This window comes from Ictalurus furcatus, chromosome 2 (genome assembly GCF_023375685.1).
Source record: "Ictalurus furcatus strain D&B chromosome 2, Billie_1.0, whole genome shotgun sequence".
NCBI lineage: Eukaryota > Metazoa > Chordata > Actinopteri > Siluriformes > Ictaluridae > Ictalurus > Ictalurus furcatus.
Genome location: NC_071256.1, coordinates 1,568,553 through 1,583,613, shown reverse-complemented (window position 1 = coordinate 1,583,613; position 15,061 = coordinate 1,568,553). Strand labels below are relative to the sequence as shown.

At 43.9% G+C, this 15,061-nt stretch overlaps 2 protein-coding genes and 1 pseudogene across 2 annotated transcripts in view; 2 read left to right on the top strand and 1 right to left on the bottom strand.

Annotated features, from left to right (window-relative positions):
* The window catches only part of LOC128619000 (E3 ubiquitin-protein ligase TRIM16-like), a 7,961-nt gene extending 218 nt beyond the window's left edge, over positions 1 to 7,743 (top strand). The window contains exons 1-8 of the mRNA XM_053642803.1: positions 1 to 235; positions 941 to 1,036; positions 1,176 to 1,409; positions 1,755 to 1,926; positions 2,162 to 2,221; positions 5,405 to 7,091; positions 7,395 to 7,490; positions 7,630 to 7,743. The exon at positions 1 to 235 is cut by the window's left edge and continues 218 nt beyond it. Of these exons, the coding sequence (XP_053498778.1) occupies positions 1 to 235; positions 941 to 1,036; positions 1,176 to 1,409; positions 1,755 to 1,926; positions 2,162 to 2,221; positions 5,405 to 5,859 (1,252 nt within the window). The 3' untranslated portion in view covers positions 5,860 to 7,091; positions 7,395 to 7,490; positions 7,630 to 7,743. The remainder of the gene's footprint in view (positions 236 to 940; positions 1,037 to 1,175; positions 1,410 to 1,754; positions 1,927 to 2,161; positions 2,222 to 5,404; positions 7,092 to 7,394; positions 7,491 to 7,629) is intronic.
* Positions 7,678 to 8,555, top strand: LOC128619079 (tripartite motif-containing protein 16-like protein; annotated as a pseudogene).
* Positions 8,556 to 9,489: 934 nt separating this feature from the next.
* LOC128618963 (E3 ubiquitin/ISG15 ligase TRIM25-like) lies at positions 9,490 to 15,004 on the bottom strand. The gene is made up of 5 exons (XM_053642708.1): positions 14,324 to 15,004; positions 13,257 to 13,352; positions 12,884 to 13,117; positions 12,246 to 12,417; positions 9,490 to 10,881 (listed from the first exon to the last, which is right to left on the bottom strand). Exons 1-5 carry the CDS (start codon positions 14,912 to 14,914, stop codon positions 10,346 to 10,348), a joined length of 1,629 nt encoding a protein of 542 aa, XP_053498683.1. The 5' UTR covers positions 14,915 to 15,004; the 3' UTR covers positions 9,490 to 10,345.
* Positions 15,005 to 15,061: the final 57 nt, after the last annotated feature.

Sequence of the window (15,061 nt, the reverse complement as noted above, 5' to 3'; positions counted from 1 at the left end):
TCTGGCTTCTTACTGTGAAATTCATCTGAAACCTCATCTAGAAATTCCTGCTTTGAAAAAACACACATTAATCGAAGCTTCTGCAAAGCTACAAGAGAAGATCTGCTCTGAACATAACAAGCCGATCGAGATCTACTGTCGTAGCGATCAGACCTGCATCTGTTACTTGTGTACGATGGATAATCACAAAGGACACGACACCGTCACAGTCACAGCAGAAAGAGCCGAGAAACAGGTGAGAACGAGAAATCTGTCCAGAATTAAATCATCTTAATGAGATTTTCCGTCTAGAAACAGGCGCTTTAGTCAGTTATATGATTTAAATATAACGGTGTATCAATCAGAAGGATTCGGTAAAATATTATTAATTTTACGTGTTCTGGTTAACAGAGTGTTAAATTTATCCTCAGTGATAGTCATCTGGTCAGATCTGTTAGTGAACATTTCAACTGACTGCACACACACACACACACACACACACACACACACACACACACACAGAGCTAGAGAGGTACTTCCTGTAAGATGTGTCCATGCCTGTGCTCTGAAACAGACTGAATCCAGCACTTAAACACGTCCTGAACACGAGACCGGTGCAGATCACTGAGGAGACTGAAGACTGGAGCTGAACTTTCTACATCATCTTTATGGTCTTCATTACAATCACTCAGAGTTAAGATCCTTTGTGACATGTATTGTTAAAAGCACTTTATAAATACATTTGAATGATTGCTCAATTTTAGTTTTATGTTTGGATTCTTTATTTTGCCGCTCGCCATAAACAGACTGGTAGAGATTTCTCGCTAGAACATGACACAATGCAGGAACCATGTAGAACTTCTACAACACTGAGCTACCAGCTGAGTGGATATTGTGATATAGGAACTAATAAAGATGAATGTATGTCATAAACAGCTGAATATTAATGATGTGTCCTCAGAGAGAGTTAAAGGAGGAGCAGATGAAATCCCAGCAGAGAATCCAGGAGAAGCAGAAGAAGCTGCAGGAGCTGAAACAGACTGTGAACACTATAAAGGTGAGCAGTGAGCAGAGACAGAGCTGCTCCTAGAAACACACACAACATGGACAACGAGTCGTTTAGAGGCCCAGTAAGAGACGGAATGAGGGTTAAGTTTTAAAAAGGACCTCCGTTTGTTGTGTGTGTCTCCTAACAGCTCGGTGCACAGACAGCAGTGGAGGACAGTGAGAGGATCTTTACTGAGATGATCGGCTCCATGGAGAAAAGGCGCTCGGAGGTGACGGAGCTGATCAGAGCTCAGGAGAAGGCCGAACTGAGTCGAGCTGAACGACTCCTGGAGCAACTGGAGCAGGAGATCGCTGATCTTCAGAGGAGAGTCACTGAGCTGGAGCAGCTTTCACACACACACGATCACCTCCACTTCCTCCAGGTAACACTCACTGTCTGATCTACAGAGACAGATGTTCCTCACACACTCTCTAAAACACCTCTTATTAAGGCAATAATAAATGTCGCTGTCTGACATCACAAGTGTGAGGATTCATAATGATTATATAATGTATGTGTGCAATGCATGCTGGGTAATGTAGTGACAGAACACTGATGGATGTAAATATTACCACTTTTTTTTTTTTAAATCCTGAATTTTGCAAAAAGATGAATTGAGAACTGCAACATTGTGCTACAAAATCCTTCTTCTTTTCTTTTACTTTCCATACTACTTTGTTTGTGCGTGCTGTTTATCTTTGTTAGAAGTTTAATTTGCTTTCTGTAGGATTTAGCTTCTCGACGTCGGTCTCCTCCATTAGACAGAGCAGATTTTCAGACATCCAGCATCACTGACCTTCAACATCTCTCATTTGATGGCGTGAGGAATTCTCTCTCGGACCTGAAGAAGAGACTCGAGGAATTCTGTGAGGAGGAATTCAACAAAATCCTTCCACATGGTAAGAGGAGCTGTTCCTGCTGGAGAAACACCACGATGGACGTCTTTACTCGCTCTGTGACGTGTTATTTCTCATCACTGCTCCTGCTTTCTTTTCTGCAGACAGTTTACTCACCTGACACTGAACTAAAATACTGATTTAAAACGAATAAACCGACTCCATCACTTTCACCTGTTCCCATCTTTTACAACCTGATGATGCTTTTTGTTCTTCATTTCCATTTTTCTCTCCACAGCTGCAGCAGTTCAGATCATTTCACCATCAGAGCCACAGACCAGAGAAGACTTTCTGAAATGTACATCTAACAGACACACACACACACAGACACACACATACACACTGTCACGTAATAAATGTAAAGGATACTAGGATGGATGCAAGTGCAGATAAGAGCCTTTACTTAAAGAAAGGCAGGCAGAAGGCATAAATGAGGCAAAACCAGAATCAAGAACGAGGGTGAGAACAAGATCAAAACGATAACACATTAACTGATAAACGCTTGGTATACATAAAAACTCACGTAATACTTCGCAAAGTCATAGTGTTAGAACAGTCTCTTATATACTGTGGTTGTGATAGTGTGTGAGATTGGCTGCAGGTGTGTGTGATTAGCATGAGTGTGAATGTTCTGTGTATCTGAGTGTTCTGGGAATTGCAGTCCATGGCGGCCATGTTTGTAGGCCGCCGTGCACTATGGGAAATGTAGTCACTGGTTTGCTGTGATATGACAGAAGCCCCCTCCCCCCAAGGGTGCTTCTCCCGAAGTGCCAAAATACACTCCTCAGTGGAGCAGGGAGGCGGAACGACGTCCTCAGAGGAGCAGGAAGGCGGAGCGACGTCCATATAGAACCTTGGCGTAGTGGCATCCTCAGCTGTATTGGGATGCTGAGCGGCGTCCTCAGTCACACAGAGAGTCTGAGCGTTGTTCTCCATTGACTTTGCAGGCTGAGCTTGGTTGGCTGTGTCGTCAGTCTCAGACATGAAGAGAACTCGGTTAGTCATGACGTCTGCTTCAGGCATGAGTAGAACTTGGTTTGTCCGTGTCAGCAGACTCGGGCGTGAGCAGAACTTGGTTGTCCGTGTCAGCAGACTCAGGCATGAGCAGAACTTGGTTGGTCGTGACGTTGGCTTCAGGCATGAGCAGAATCTGGTTGGTCATGAAGTTGGCTTCAGGCGTGAGCAGAACCTGGTTGGTCGTGACGTCGGCTTCCGGCGTGAGCAGAACCTGGTTGGTCGTGACGTCGGCTTCCGGCGTGAGCACCACCTGGTTGGTCGTGACGTCGGCTTCCGGCGTGAGCAGAACCTGGTTGGTCGTGACGTCGGGTTCAGGCGTGAGGAGATCTTGGTTGTTCATGTCAACAGACTCTGGCTTGAGCATAGCTTGGTTGGTCATGACGTCGGTTTCAGGCATTAGGAGAACTTGGTTGTTTGTATCAACAGACTCTGGCATGAGCCGAACCTGGTTGGCCGTGACGTCAGTTTCGGGCATGAGGAGAACTTGGTTGGTTGTGTCAACAGACTCTGGCATGAGCATAAATTGATTGGTCGTGATGTCGACATCAGGCGTGAGCAGAACTTGGGTGGTCGTGGCGTCAGTTTCAAACTGGAACTTGGTGTGGGAGGTCACATCATCGATCTCAGACTGGGACTTGACGTGGGAGATCATCTCTTCGACCTCGGACATAAACTTGGCTTGGGAGGCCATCTCTTCAACCTCGGACAGAAACTTGGCTTTTGAGGCCGTCTCGTCGATCTTGGACAGAAACTGGACTTGGGAGACCCTCTTTTCAACCTCGGACAGGAACTTGGCTTGACAGGCCATCTCGTCGACCTTGGACAGAAACTGGACTTGGGAGGCCCTCTTTTCGACCTCTGACAGGAACTTGGCTGGAGAGGTCGCCTCTTCGACCTCGGACAGGAACTGGGCTTGAGAGGTCGCCTCTTCGACCTCGGACAGGAACTGGGCTTGAGAGATCGCCTGTTGGACCTCTGACAGGAACTGGGCTTGAGAGGTCGCCTCTTTGACCTTGGACAGGAGCTGGGCTTGAGAGGTCGCTTCTTTGACCTCGGACAGGAACTTGGCTTGAGAGGTCGCCTCTTCGACCTCGGACAAGAACATGGATTGGGAGGTCACCTCGTTGACCTCTACCAGAAACTTGATGTGAGTCTCATACTGGAGCTCCGGGGATGAGACCGCCTCGTGCTTCTCATGCTGGAGCTCTGCAGGTAAGACCACCTAGTGGATCTCAAGCTGTAGCTTGGGAGCAGAGGTCGCCACGTTGACCGCTGGCTGGAGCTCTGTATAGGAGACCATCTCATGGGTCTCATACTGGAGCTCTGGGGAGGAGGTCACCACATTGACCTCTGGCTGGAAGTCGGTAGGTGAGACCACCTTATGGGTCTCAAGCTCGAGCTCTGGAGATGAGACAACCTCATGGGACTCGTGCTGGGGCTCTGGAGAGGAGGTCACCACGTGGACATCCAACTGGTGGTCTGGAGCTGAAACTACCTCGTGGGTCTCAGGTTGGAGCTCTGGAGAGGAGGTCGCCACATTGACCTCCAGCTGGAGCTCCGCAGGTGCTCTCTTGTGGAGCTGGTTGGAAGTATGCCAGCTGCTCTTGAAACATCCCTGAGAGCAGAAATATGATCCATGGATCCCAAGTTTCCTGCATGTGGGACATTGTAGCTGGGCTTCTTTACAGCAGTCCTCGGTCTTGCAGGTCTGTGTCACCCCTATCGCAAACGCACAGAATCAAAGGCTGGTATAGAGATCCCAGCATGATGCTCTCCTGCCGCTTCCATGTTGTAGGTGAAGTATTCTGTCACATAATAAGCGTAAAGGATACAAGGATGGACACAAGTGCAGATAAGAGCTTTTACTTAAAGAAAGGCAGGCAGACAAATCCAAAACATCAGACAATAGTGTGGTCAAAAAACAGGCAATGGGTCAGGCGACTGGCAAACAGGCATAAACGAGGCAAAACCAGAATCAAGAACGAGACTGAGAACGAGATACCGATAAATGCTTGGTATACGGAAAACACGTAATACTTCTCATAAGTCATAGTGTTAGAACAGTCTTTTATATACTGTGGTTGTGAGTGTGTGTGATTAGAATGAGTGTGAGTGTTCTGTGTGTGTGTGTGTGTGTGTGTGTGTGTGTGTGTGTGTGTGTGTGTGTGTGTGTGTGAGTGTTCTGGGAATTGCAGTCCATGACGGCCATGTTTGTAGGCCACTGTGCAGTAAGTCACTGGTTTGCTGTGATATGACTCTCACACACTTTTTTCTTTTCTTTCATATTTAGGAATATGATTTTGTCTGGTCTCCTCCTCTCTCTTTCCCTTGTATATCTCCTTTGACATCAGTACACACACAAACACACACACACATACACACAGAGAGCTGTCTCACTCTTCACATAAATATATTCTGTGAATTAAACCCAACATGTTTAGTTTGTTTTTCTCTTTTATTTTAGATTTACACGCTCTGACTCTGGATCCCAACACGGCACAGCCTTGTCTCATTCTGTCTGAGAAGAACAGAGCTGTGAGGTACCGTGAGAAAGAGCGGAACTACCCCGATTATCCAGAGAGATTTGACTCCTGGCTTCAGGTGTTGAGTAAGGAGAGTGTGTGTGGACGCTGTTACTGGGAGGTGGAGAGGAGCGGTGCTGATAGTGTGTACATATCAGTCTCATATAAAGACATCAGCAGGAAAGGACGGGGTAATGAGTGTGCATTTGGACGCAACAATCAGTCCTGGAGTCTGCGGTGTTCTTCTTCTTCTCTCACTTTCTGGCACAACAACATTAAGACTGATCTCAGAGTTCCATCATCCTCCAGAATAGGAGTGTATGTGGATGACACTAGAGAACATGACACTAGAGAACTTGCTGGGGAAAAACATCTGGAAAAGTTCACCATCCCCTAATAAATTATCTGAAAGTTACAGGGATAAGTGAGAGACTTTAGTAATTTAGTATGAATATCTAGTATTTATTTGTTTGTTTATTTATTTATTGTTACTTTTTTCCGCTGAAAAATCCGATGCCCACCGTCCAGTCCAGTAGGTGGCGGTAATGCACCTTATGATAGTTTCTCAACTGCCTTTAAAACACAAAGAAGAAGAAGAGGACACACACACACACACACACACACACACACACACACACACTATCGCGCGCGAGAGAGAGAGAGAGAGAGAGAGAGAAAAGCTAAACAAAACAAATCATGACACTAGAGAACTTGATGGGGGGGGAAAAGTGCACCGTCCCCTAATAAATTATGTGAAAATTACTAGGATCAGTGAGAGACTTTAGTAATTTACTATGAATATCTAGTATATAATTATTTATTAATTTATTATGTATTTATTATTGTTATTATTATTACTTTTCTTCATGCCAATTTGCTGCCCATCCTCCAATCCACCAGGTGGCGGTAATGCACCTTCAGTTGGTTTGCCAACCGCCATTAAAACCAAAAGAAGACGGAGAAGAAGACGGAAAGCGCACGTGCGAGAGAGGGAGAAAATGGAGGAGAAATAAAGAGTATAACCCAGAAGAAGAGTTGAGTTTTATTTAAACCGGTTTTGGAGTGTAAACACACTGTTTATGTTGAAGGCACCTTTCAGCGCGACAGTGACCCATATTGAGCGGGTTCTCTCCTGGGAACTCGGTCTTATTTGAGCAGACAGGTTTCCTCTGAATAAAGAGGTCGTGTGAGATGTTTGTGGAGGAACAGAGTCTTCAGGAAGCGTTTATCCACCTGGAGGAGATGTTCTTCTCTTCGTTCCGAAGAGTGAACGAAGAGTGAACTTCAGAAGACTGAAGTCCAAGCTGCTTCTCCTGCTCACTGTTATGCTGGACCTGGAGATGTGGAGTGTGATTTCTGCACCGGGAGAAAACACAAAGCCGTCAAGTCCTGTCTGATGTGTCTGGCCTCATTTTGTGAAACTCATCTGAAACCTCACTATGAAGTTCCTTCCTGGAAAAAACACACATTAATCGAAGCCTCAAAACGGCTACAAGAGAAGATCTGCTCTCAACATAACAAGCTGATGGAGATCGTAGCGATCAGACCTACATCTGTTACTTGTGTATGATGGATAATCACAAAGGACACGACACCGTCACAGTCACAGCAGAAAGAGCTGAGAAACAGGTGAGAACGAGAAATCTGTCCAAAATTAAATCATCTTAATGATGTACTCGGCTATCGAGTCCCTAAACAAAGTGGAGGTGGATATCAGAAGGAACAGTCAGTATGTGGTGTAGCTTCCAGCTGCTTTACGTACTACACTGCATCTCATCCCATGGACTGCACCAGATTGGTCAGTTCTTGTTGTGAGATGTTCCTCCACTCTTCCACCAAGGCATCTGCACGTTCTTGAGCTGTCCTTCCTGTCTCTCTGTAGCGCCGTCTTCCATTACAGAAAAAGCTGAATATTTAATGGTGTGTCCTCAGAGAGAGTTAAAGGAGGAGCAGATGAAATCCCAGCAGAGAATCCAGGAGAAGCAGAAGAAGGTGCAGGAGCTGAAACAGGCTGTGAACACTATAAAGGTGAGCAGTGAGCAGAGACAGAGCTGCTCCTAGAAACACACACAACATGGACAACGAGTCGTTTAGAGGCCCAGTAAGAGACGGAATGAGGGTTAAGTTTTAAAAAGGACCTCCGTTTGTTGTGTGTGTCTCCTAACAGCTCAGTGCACAGACAGCAGTGGAGGACAGTGAGAGGATCTTTACTGAGATGATCAGCTCCATGGAGAAAAGGCGCTCGGAGGTGATGGAGCTGATCAGAGCTCAGGAGAAGGCTGAACTGAGTCGAGCTGAACGACAACATACACACACACACACACATTCTGTGAATCAAACCAAACATGTTCAGTTTTCTTTTATTTTAGGTTTACGTGCTCTGACTCCTGATCCCAACACAGCACATCGTTGCCTCATTCTGTCTGAGAGGAACAGAACGGTGACGTACAGTGAGAAGGAGCGGAAGTACCCTGATTATCCAGAGAGATTTGACTGCTTGAGTCAGGTGTTGAGTAAGGAGAGTGTGTGTGGACGCTGTTACTGAGAAGTGGAGTGGAGCGGTGCCGGTGTGTCCATATCGGTCTCCTATAACGACATCAGAAGGAAAGGACCGGGTAAAACATCTGGGTTTGGACACAACAATCAGTCCTGGAGTCTGCGGTGTTCTAATTCTTCTCTTTGTTTCTCTCACAACAACATTAAAACCGATCTTGGAGTTCCACTATCCTCCAGAATAGGAATGTATGTGGATCACAGTGCAGGAACTCTGTCCTTCTACAGCGTCTCTGACACGATGAAGCTCCTCCACAGCGTCCACACCACATTCACTCAGCCTCTATACGCCGGGTTCTGGCTCCACTGGGGGTCTGGGTTCGAGTGTTTGCTTCCTTCTACTGTGAGGTTGTGTGTTAAAAAATAAAGTGTGTAGAGTTTTGTGTAAAGTTCCTGCCCTGCTGTTGCTCAGTCATCTGTCTCACTAGGAGACACGTTCTCAAGTCTTTGTTCTATTTTTATCAATAGTTCTCTCAGCTGCTTATTGTAATGTACAGTGTACGAGTGTAATCCATGTTCGGAATATTAAAACTGATTACTTCTACAGAACGTCTTGTTCATTTATTCAGAATTGTCTAATAACGCACACACAAGGTTTTACTCCAATCGTTCATTCAAAATGTAAATACTATTCCTTTCAAACTATTACATTTGATCCAGAAGTTCTCCCTGTATTTACAAGGAAGCAGAACATTCATAGAAACTTCAGGAAAGATATCCCTTTTTGTTTTTTCAAGCAATGATGGGTAAGATAGTCTTCCAGTGAGCTCTGGTGGTAATAAAAAACCCCGTATCCACTGACTGTTCCCATCTTTTTAATACCGATATTATTCTACTCTTTAAACCCTTTAAGAGCAATACAAGGGAAATAAAGAAATGGAAACTCCATCGAGGCGTGGGTGTCACTGCGGTAAACTGAAGAAAGATGGATCCTTCAGTGGTTGATGGACGTTCACATGGGTCTGTAGATTTCAATTTTAACACTAATGTGTTAGAAAGTGTAGATAGTGTTGTGTAATTAAGCAGGAACAAGTGGCACACGCATCTTTATTCACAGATTTTAGATTTCCCACAGAGCCTAAACAGTAATCCAATGCTAGCAGCACGAGCGCTAATACTGACATTAGCAACAACATGCTAAATATTAATAGCTAAATTCCTTCATGTATTTAGTGCTGCTTCACCAGCTTTTTTAATACCTTATTATTTGAAAATGTATCGAACCTGTTCTGGTCTTTATATATTTTACATTAATGTGAATAATTAAATAATAGCAAATGAAATAATATTGATGTTATTTATTTGATAAAGTTTCCTGTCTATATTCAGAGTGAAATTCTATATTTGATATGTAATTCATTTTGCTTTGATATATAAGCAATATAAGTTCTATATCAAGTTAATATAAGAATGTCAGTGACTTTCAGGAAAATCCAGGAAGTAACACGGGCTCTTGACTGTAATTCAGACAAATTCACAGGACACATTCTTTTTAGAGTTTTTATTCATTTTATTAGAGTTTATCAAATGTTTGCCGAAGCTTTATTACCAATTTACAAAGAATCAGGTTACATTATTACCAAGTTGCAAAGTTATTCCGACCATAAAGCTTCATGAATACATCATTTATAGAAAGTGTTGCTATTTTTGTACTAATTTCAGAAATTAGTCATATTAAGTAAAAACCAAAGCCTTTCTGGAAAAATCTGGCTGAAAATCAGTAGAGCTTTGAAAATCATAAGTAGAAAACTTACGATTATTGCATCTCATTTAATTTAATTTCCATACAGCAGCATTAAAGAAAACGTCTCCCTTTTTTTTAAATCTGTTTTGTATTCTATACAACATTGTAAGTGACAGTAGTCCAAGCCTAAACCCAGTGTTTTAATGTTTATTGCTTTAATATATTACTATAGAAGCACATCAGACTTTCTGATCAGTCTTCCCCAGCATTTAATGTTATGGCACATCTGCGAAACAAGTTAGTTCCTGTTCTGACTTTCACATTATAGCAGCTATAAACAGTCTTTCCCTCACCAGCCTCTCTTTATTCTTTCTTTTAAAGTAAATAATACCGTGTAAGAAATCTTAAAAAGTTATACATACATCATTTTTAAGGTTTGAAACAGTCACGTTTAGAATCCAAAGCTGGAGATCAGAGACATGTTTATCATCATTATGATTATGGAAACATGGAACATAAAGTGCAGATGTTTTTTCAGAAAAACAAAAGCTGTATTAAGTTCATTACATTAGAGTGCTTGCTAGGCTAATATCTCAAAATTACTCTTCATTCAGAGAGAACTTTATAATACTAAGCGCTTCACACATTATTCTGGATCACACAATCTCACGGATGTAGAACCATACCAAAAGTCGAACCCGAATCCAGCGTATAGAGGCTGAGTGAATGTGGTGTGGACTCTGTGGAGGAGCTTCATCGTGTCAGAGACGCTGTAGAAGGACAGAGTTCCTGCACTGTGATCCACATACACTCCTATTCTGGAGGACGGTGGAACTCCGAGATCGGTCTGAATGTTGTTGTGATAGAAAGCGAGGGAAGAAGATGAAGAACACTGCAGACTCCAGGACTGATCGTTGTGTCCAAATGCGCACTCGTTACCTTCTCCTTTCCTGCTGATGTCTTTATACGAGACTGAAATTTCCACCACACCGCTCCACTCCACCTCCCAGTAACAGCGTCCACACATGCTCTCCTTACACAACACCTGAAGACAGTAGTCAAATCTCTCAGGATGATCAGAGTACTGCTGCTCGCTTTCACTTTCGGTCACCACTCTGTTGTTCTCAGACAGACGGAGGTGTGGATGCACCGTGTTTGGATCCAGAGTCAGATAAACGAAATCTGGAATAAAAGAGAAAAACGAATTGATTAGAAGCATGAACGTGTTGGGTTTAATTAACAGAAATCATTTATGTGACGAGTGAGACAGCTGTATTAAACAGTGTGCATTAAATCCCTCCAAAATTATACATTATTTTATTCCCATTTTTATTGCAAGCCATATGTTTTTATATGGATTGAACGACCGGGCCTTTAGAGCTTCGCTGAGGTCTGAACCTGGAGATCCTGACTGTAGAAACAGCCTCCTTCTAAAAATGGACTCTTCCAGTCAGCCCTGTCATTAGGCGAGAGATGGACTATTCCAAATCTATTCCATAGTTGTCACCTCTACAGGGAAGATGGGGGCTCTCAGGGAGCAGACACCCCATCCCAACCCATGTAAATGGGGTGCACCAAACTCAGCAATGCTACCTCCCTACCAACCCCACAGCCAAGCCGGGTCTATTCTGGAGCGGGAGCTCTACCCCCATTCAGAAGCGGTGAGTCCATATCACTCTCTACCACACCAGTCACTTACACTCCAACTCATGATGTAGCACTCAGATGTGGTCTCTGTATAAGCAGCACTGATCAACTCTGGGTTGGCTGAGGAAACCATGAACTGTCTGAGTATCTTGACTCAGCCCCTGCAAATCTATGCCATCGATGGAGGATCCATCAAGGAGGGGTGAGGGGTTACCATAACCTGTTGCACACAGCTCCTCCTTTTGTGTATCGGCGTCCTCCATCAGGAGCATATCTCCTTCCTAGTAACTATCACATCCAAGCACTCCCTCATCCTGGGCTTCTCGTGGATGCACCTCAATGATCCACAGATCTCCTGGATGGACAAGGAAATCACCCCCTGGTCATCACATGTTGAGGCCACTGTATCCAGGCACTTCAGCTCATCGTGGCCTCGACTTTGGTGGAAACCCCAGAGAACCATTACCCCATCATGATCCCATTTGAATACCTCGACCTGAAGGATGTTTTCAGTAATGCCAAGGCCAATGAGTTAACCCAACACTGCTCCTATGACTGCTCAATCGAGCAGCTGCCTATCCACTGAACAGCAAGCCATGGAGGAGTACATCCAGGAGGCACTGCAGCAGGGGTACATCAACCCATACATGTCTCGTGCCTACGCTGGTTTCTTCTTTTAGGCGAAGGAAAGGGGGCGCCCTCAGACCCTGTTTTGACTATAAAGTGTTAAACCATCTGCCTCTGCTCCGTGCAGCCCTTGAGCAACTCCTTTACACAGAGATTTCCACATTATATTATAATATAATAATATTGCTCTCTCCCCCCTTTTTTTTTGTACGTTACAGAGCAAGTACAGACGTCCATCATTGTGTTTCTCCAGCAGGAACAGCTCCTCTTACCATGTGGAAGGAGTTTGTTGAATTCCTCCTCACAGAATTCCTCGAGTCTCTTCTTCAGGTCCGAGAGAGAATTCCTCACTCCATCAAATGAGAGATGTTGATGGACAGTGATGCTGGATGTCTGAAACTCTGCTCTGTCTAATGGAGGAGACTGACGTCCAGAAACGAAAGCCTACAGAGAGCAAGTTAAACTAATTGTGAACAGCATGAGACAAACAAAGTACTTATATCATTACAGAGACTGTATACTCTTTATTTAGCATATAAAAGAAAAGAATAAGGATTTTGTACCCCAATGTTTTGATGCATTAGACAAATATATGATATAATCATTGGGAGTTAAACCAGTTTTTAAGGGTTGAACCATAGATATAGGAAAACAGACAAAGCAATAAAACCATCAGACAAACAGTCATAGGTAAACAATCTCAATTTCTTAAACTACTGAACTTCACATGTCCAAATATTCAGAACATCAGCAGAGATGAGTTAAAGAGAACTAATCAACAGTAAGCACTAATAAACAGAAAGTCTCAGAATAACAGCATTACAAAACAAATGAGTTTGAATAAGAGGTGTTTTAGAGAGTGTCTCAAAGGAGGAACATCTGTCTCTGTAGATCAGACAGTGAGTGTTACCTGGAGGAAGTGGAGGTGATCATGTGTGTGTGAAAGCTGCTCCAGCTCAGTGACTCTCCTCTGAAGATCAGTGATCTCCTGCTCCAGTTGCTCCAGGAGTCGTTCAGCTCGACTCAGTTCAGCCTTCTCCTGAGCTCTGATCAGCTCCATCACCTCCGAGCGCCTTTTCTCCATGGAGCTGATCATCTCAGTAAAGATCCTCTCACTGTCCTCCACTGCTGTCTGTGCACTGAGCTGTTAGGAGACACACACAACAAACGGAGGTCCTTTTTAAAACTTAACCCTCATTCCGTCTCTTACTGGGCCTCTAAACGACTCATTGTCCATGTTGTGTGTGTTTCTAGGAGCAGCTCTGTCTCTGCTCACTGCTCACCTTTATAGTGTTCACAGCCTGTTTCAGCTCCTGCACCTTCTTCTGCTTCTCCTGGATTCTCTGCTGGGATTTCATCTGCTCCTCCTTTAACTCTCTCTGAGGACACATCATTAATATTCAGCTGTTTATGTAGGATTTGTTTGCAGTTCCTCACCAGGACGAAACTATCAGGATACTATGAAGAATCCATCAGGAATTCTATTTATGGTTCAAATTGATATATATCGATACCCCTATATGTTAATTAACACATTAACTAACAAACATGTATTAAAAATTAAGTTTATTCTGCTTTCTTCATGTCTACCATTTTAGGAATTTTAAATTGAATGACACTAATTTCGTTTCTAGAGAAAAGGGGATTGGTGGAGAGTGACCAATCACGGTCCAATCATACGGCCTCAAGGGGCAGTACTATCGTTGTGTCCACTAGAGGGCGCCCTGACTTTTCATGCAGAAGTTCTTCTTTGGTTGTCTGCATAATTTCCTGTCTTCATTATTCTCATGTGTTTGTTATTTTCCTGATTAGTTTCCTTATTTAAGTTTTTTCTTTCTTCACTTGCTGGAGAATTGTGTGTTTAAGTTAGTCATGACTGCACATCACATGATGACATGGTCTTGCTTAGGGTTGGGGTTGGGGTTGGGGTTGTGTTTGGGTTCGGGTTCACTGATCACACACACACACACACACACACACACACACACACACACACACACACACACTCTCTCGCCTGTTTAATGTTTCACCTTAACTAGCAAAACTACTTGAGTTCCAGTTTTTCAGCGTCTGACTGTGAAGCTTTCGTTCTTGTAGTATCTGCTGTGTTTTGTTGTTGTGTGTGCATCATGGTCTCCTGACACTGTCATGTGGGTGTTGACTGAAATGTTCACTAACTGGTCTGATCAGATACCACAGATACTCTGTAGACAAAGTTTAACAGATAAAACTTTCGTTTTACACTGTCTATCAATCGAAAGGGTTTTGTAAAAGATTTTTAAACTTACAAATTCTGGATTAAAAAATAGAATTAGGACAAATTCATTCTGGGCAGATTTCTCGTTCTCACCTGTTTCTCGGCTCTTTCTGCTGTGACTGTGACGGTGTCGTGTCCTTTGTGATTATCCATCGTACACAAGTAACAGATGTAGGTCTGATCGCTACGACAGTAGATCTCCATCGGCTTGTTATGTTCAGAGCAGATCTTCTCTTGTAGCTTTGCTGAGGCTTCGATTAATGTGTGTATCTTAAATGCAGGTGACTGATAGTGAGGTTTCAGATGAGTTTCACAAAATGAGGCCAGACACACCAGACAGGACTTGACAGCTTTGTGTTTTCTCCCGGTGCAGAAATCACACTCCACATCTCCAGGTCCAGCGTAACAGTGAGCAGGAGAAGCAGCTTGGACTTCAGTCTTCTTCAGTTTCTCCACCACTTCAGCCAGCATGTTGTTTCTGCGTAGAACAGGCCTCGGAGTGAAAGTGTCTCTGCACTGAGGACAACTATACACTCCGCTCTTATCTTCCTGATCCCAGCAGTCATTAATACACACCTTACAGAAACTGTGACCACAGGGGATCGCCACCGGATCCTTCAGGAGATCCAGACACACTGGACAGCTGAACTGATCCTGATCTACTGAAATACTGGCCTCGGCCATTTTAGTGAACTCACACACTGACAGACAGACAGAGAAAAGAAAGAAAATGGAACTTCAGAGAGCGAGAGAGAGAAAGAGAGAGAGAGAGAGAGAGAGAGAGTTCAGTAGGAGTGGCTTTTATTTCCGTGTGTGACAGAGGGTGGAGAG

Excerpts from the sequence above, each read along its gene's own strand:
- LOC128618963 (XM_053642708.1), bottom strand. The coding sequence starts at position 14,914 with ATGGCCGAGGCCAGTATTTCAGTAGATCAGGATCAGTTCAGCTGTCCA. Across the intron at positions 13,118-13,256 it reads AGGCTGTGAACACTATAAAG|CTCAGTGCACAGACAGCAGT; the intron begins GTGAGCAGTGAG and ends GTCTCCTAACAG. Across the intron at positions 12,418-12,883 it reads ATCACCTCCACTTCCTCCAG|GCTTTCGTTTCTGGACGTCA; the intron begins GTAACACTCACT and ends TGCTCTCTGTAG.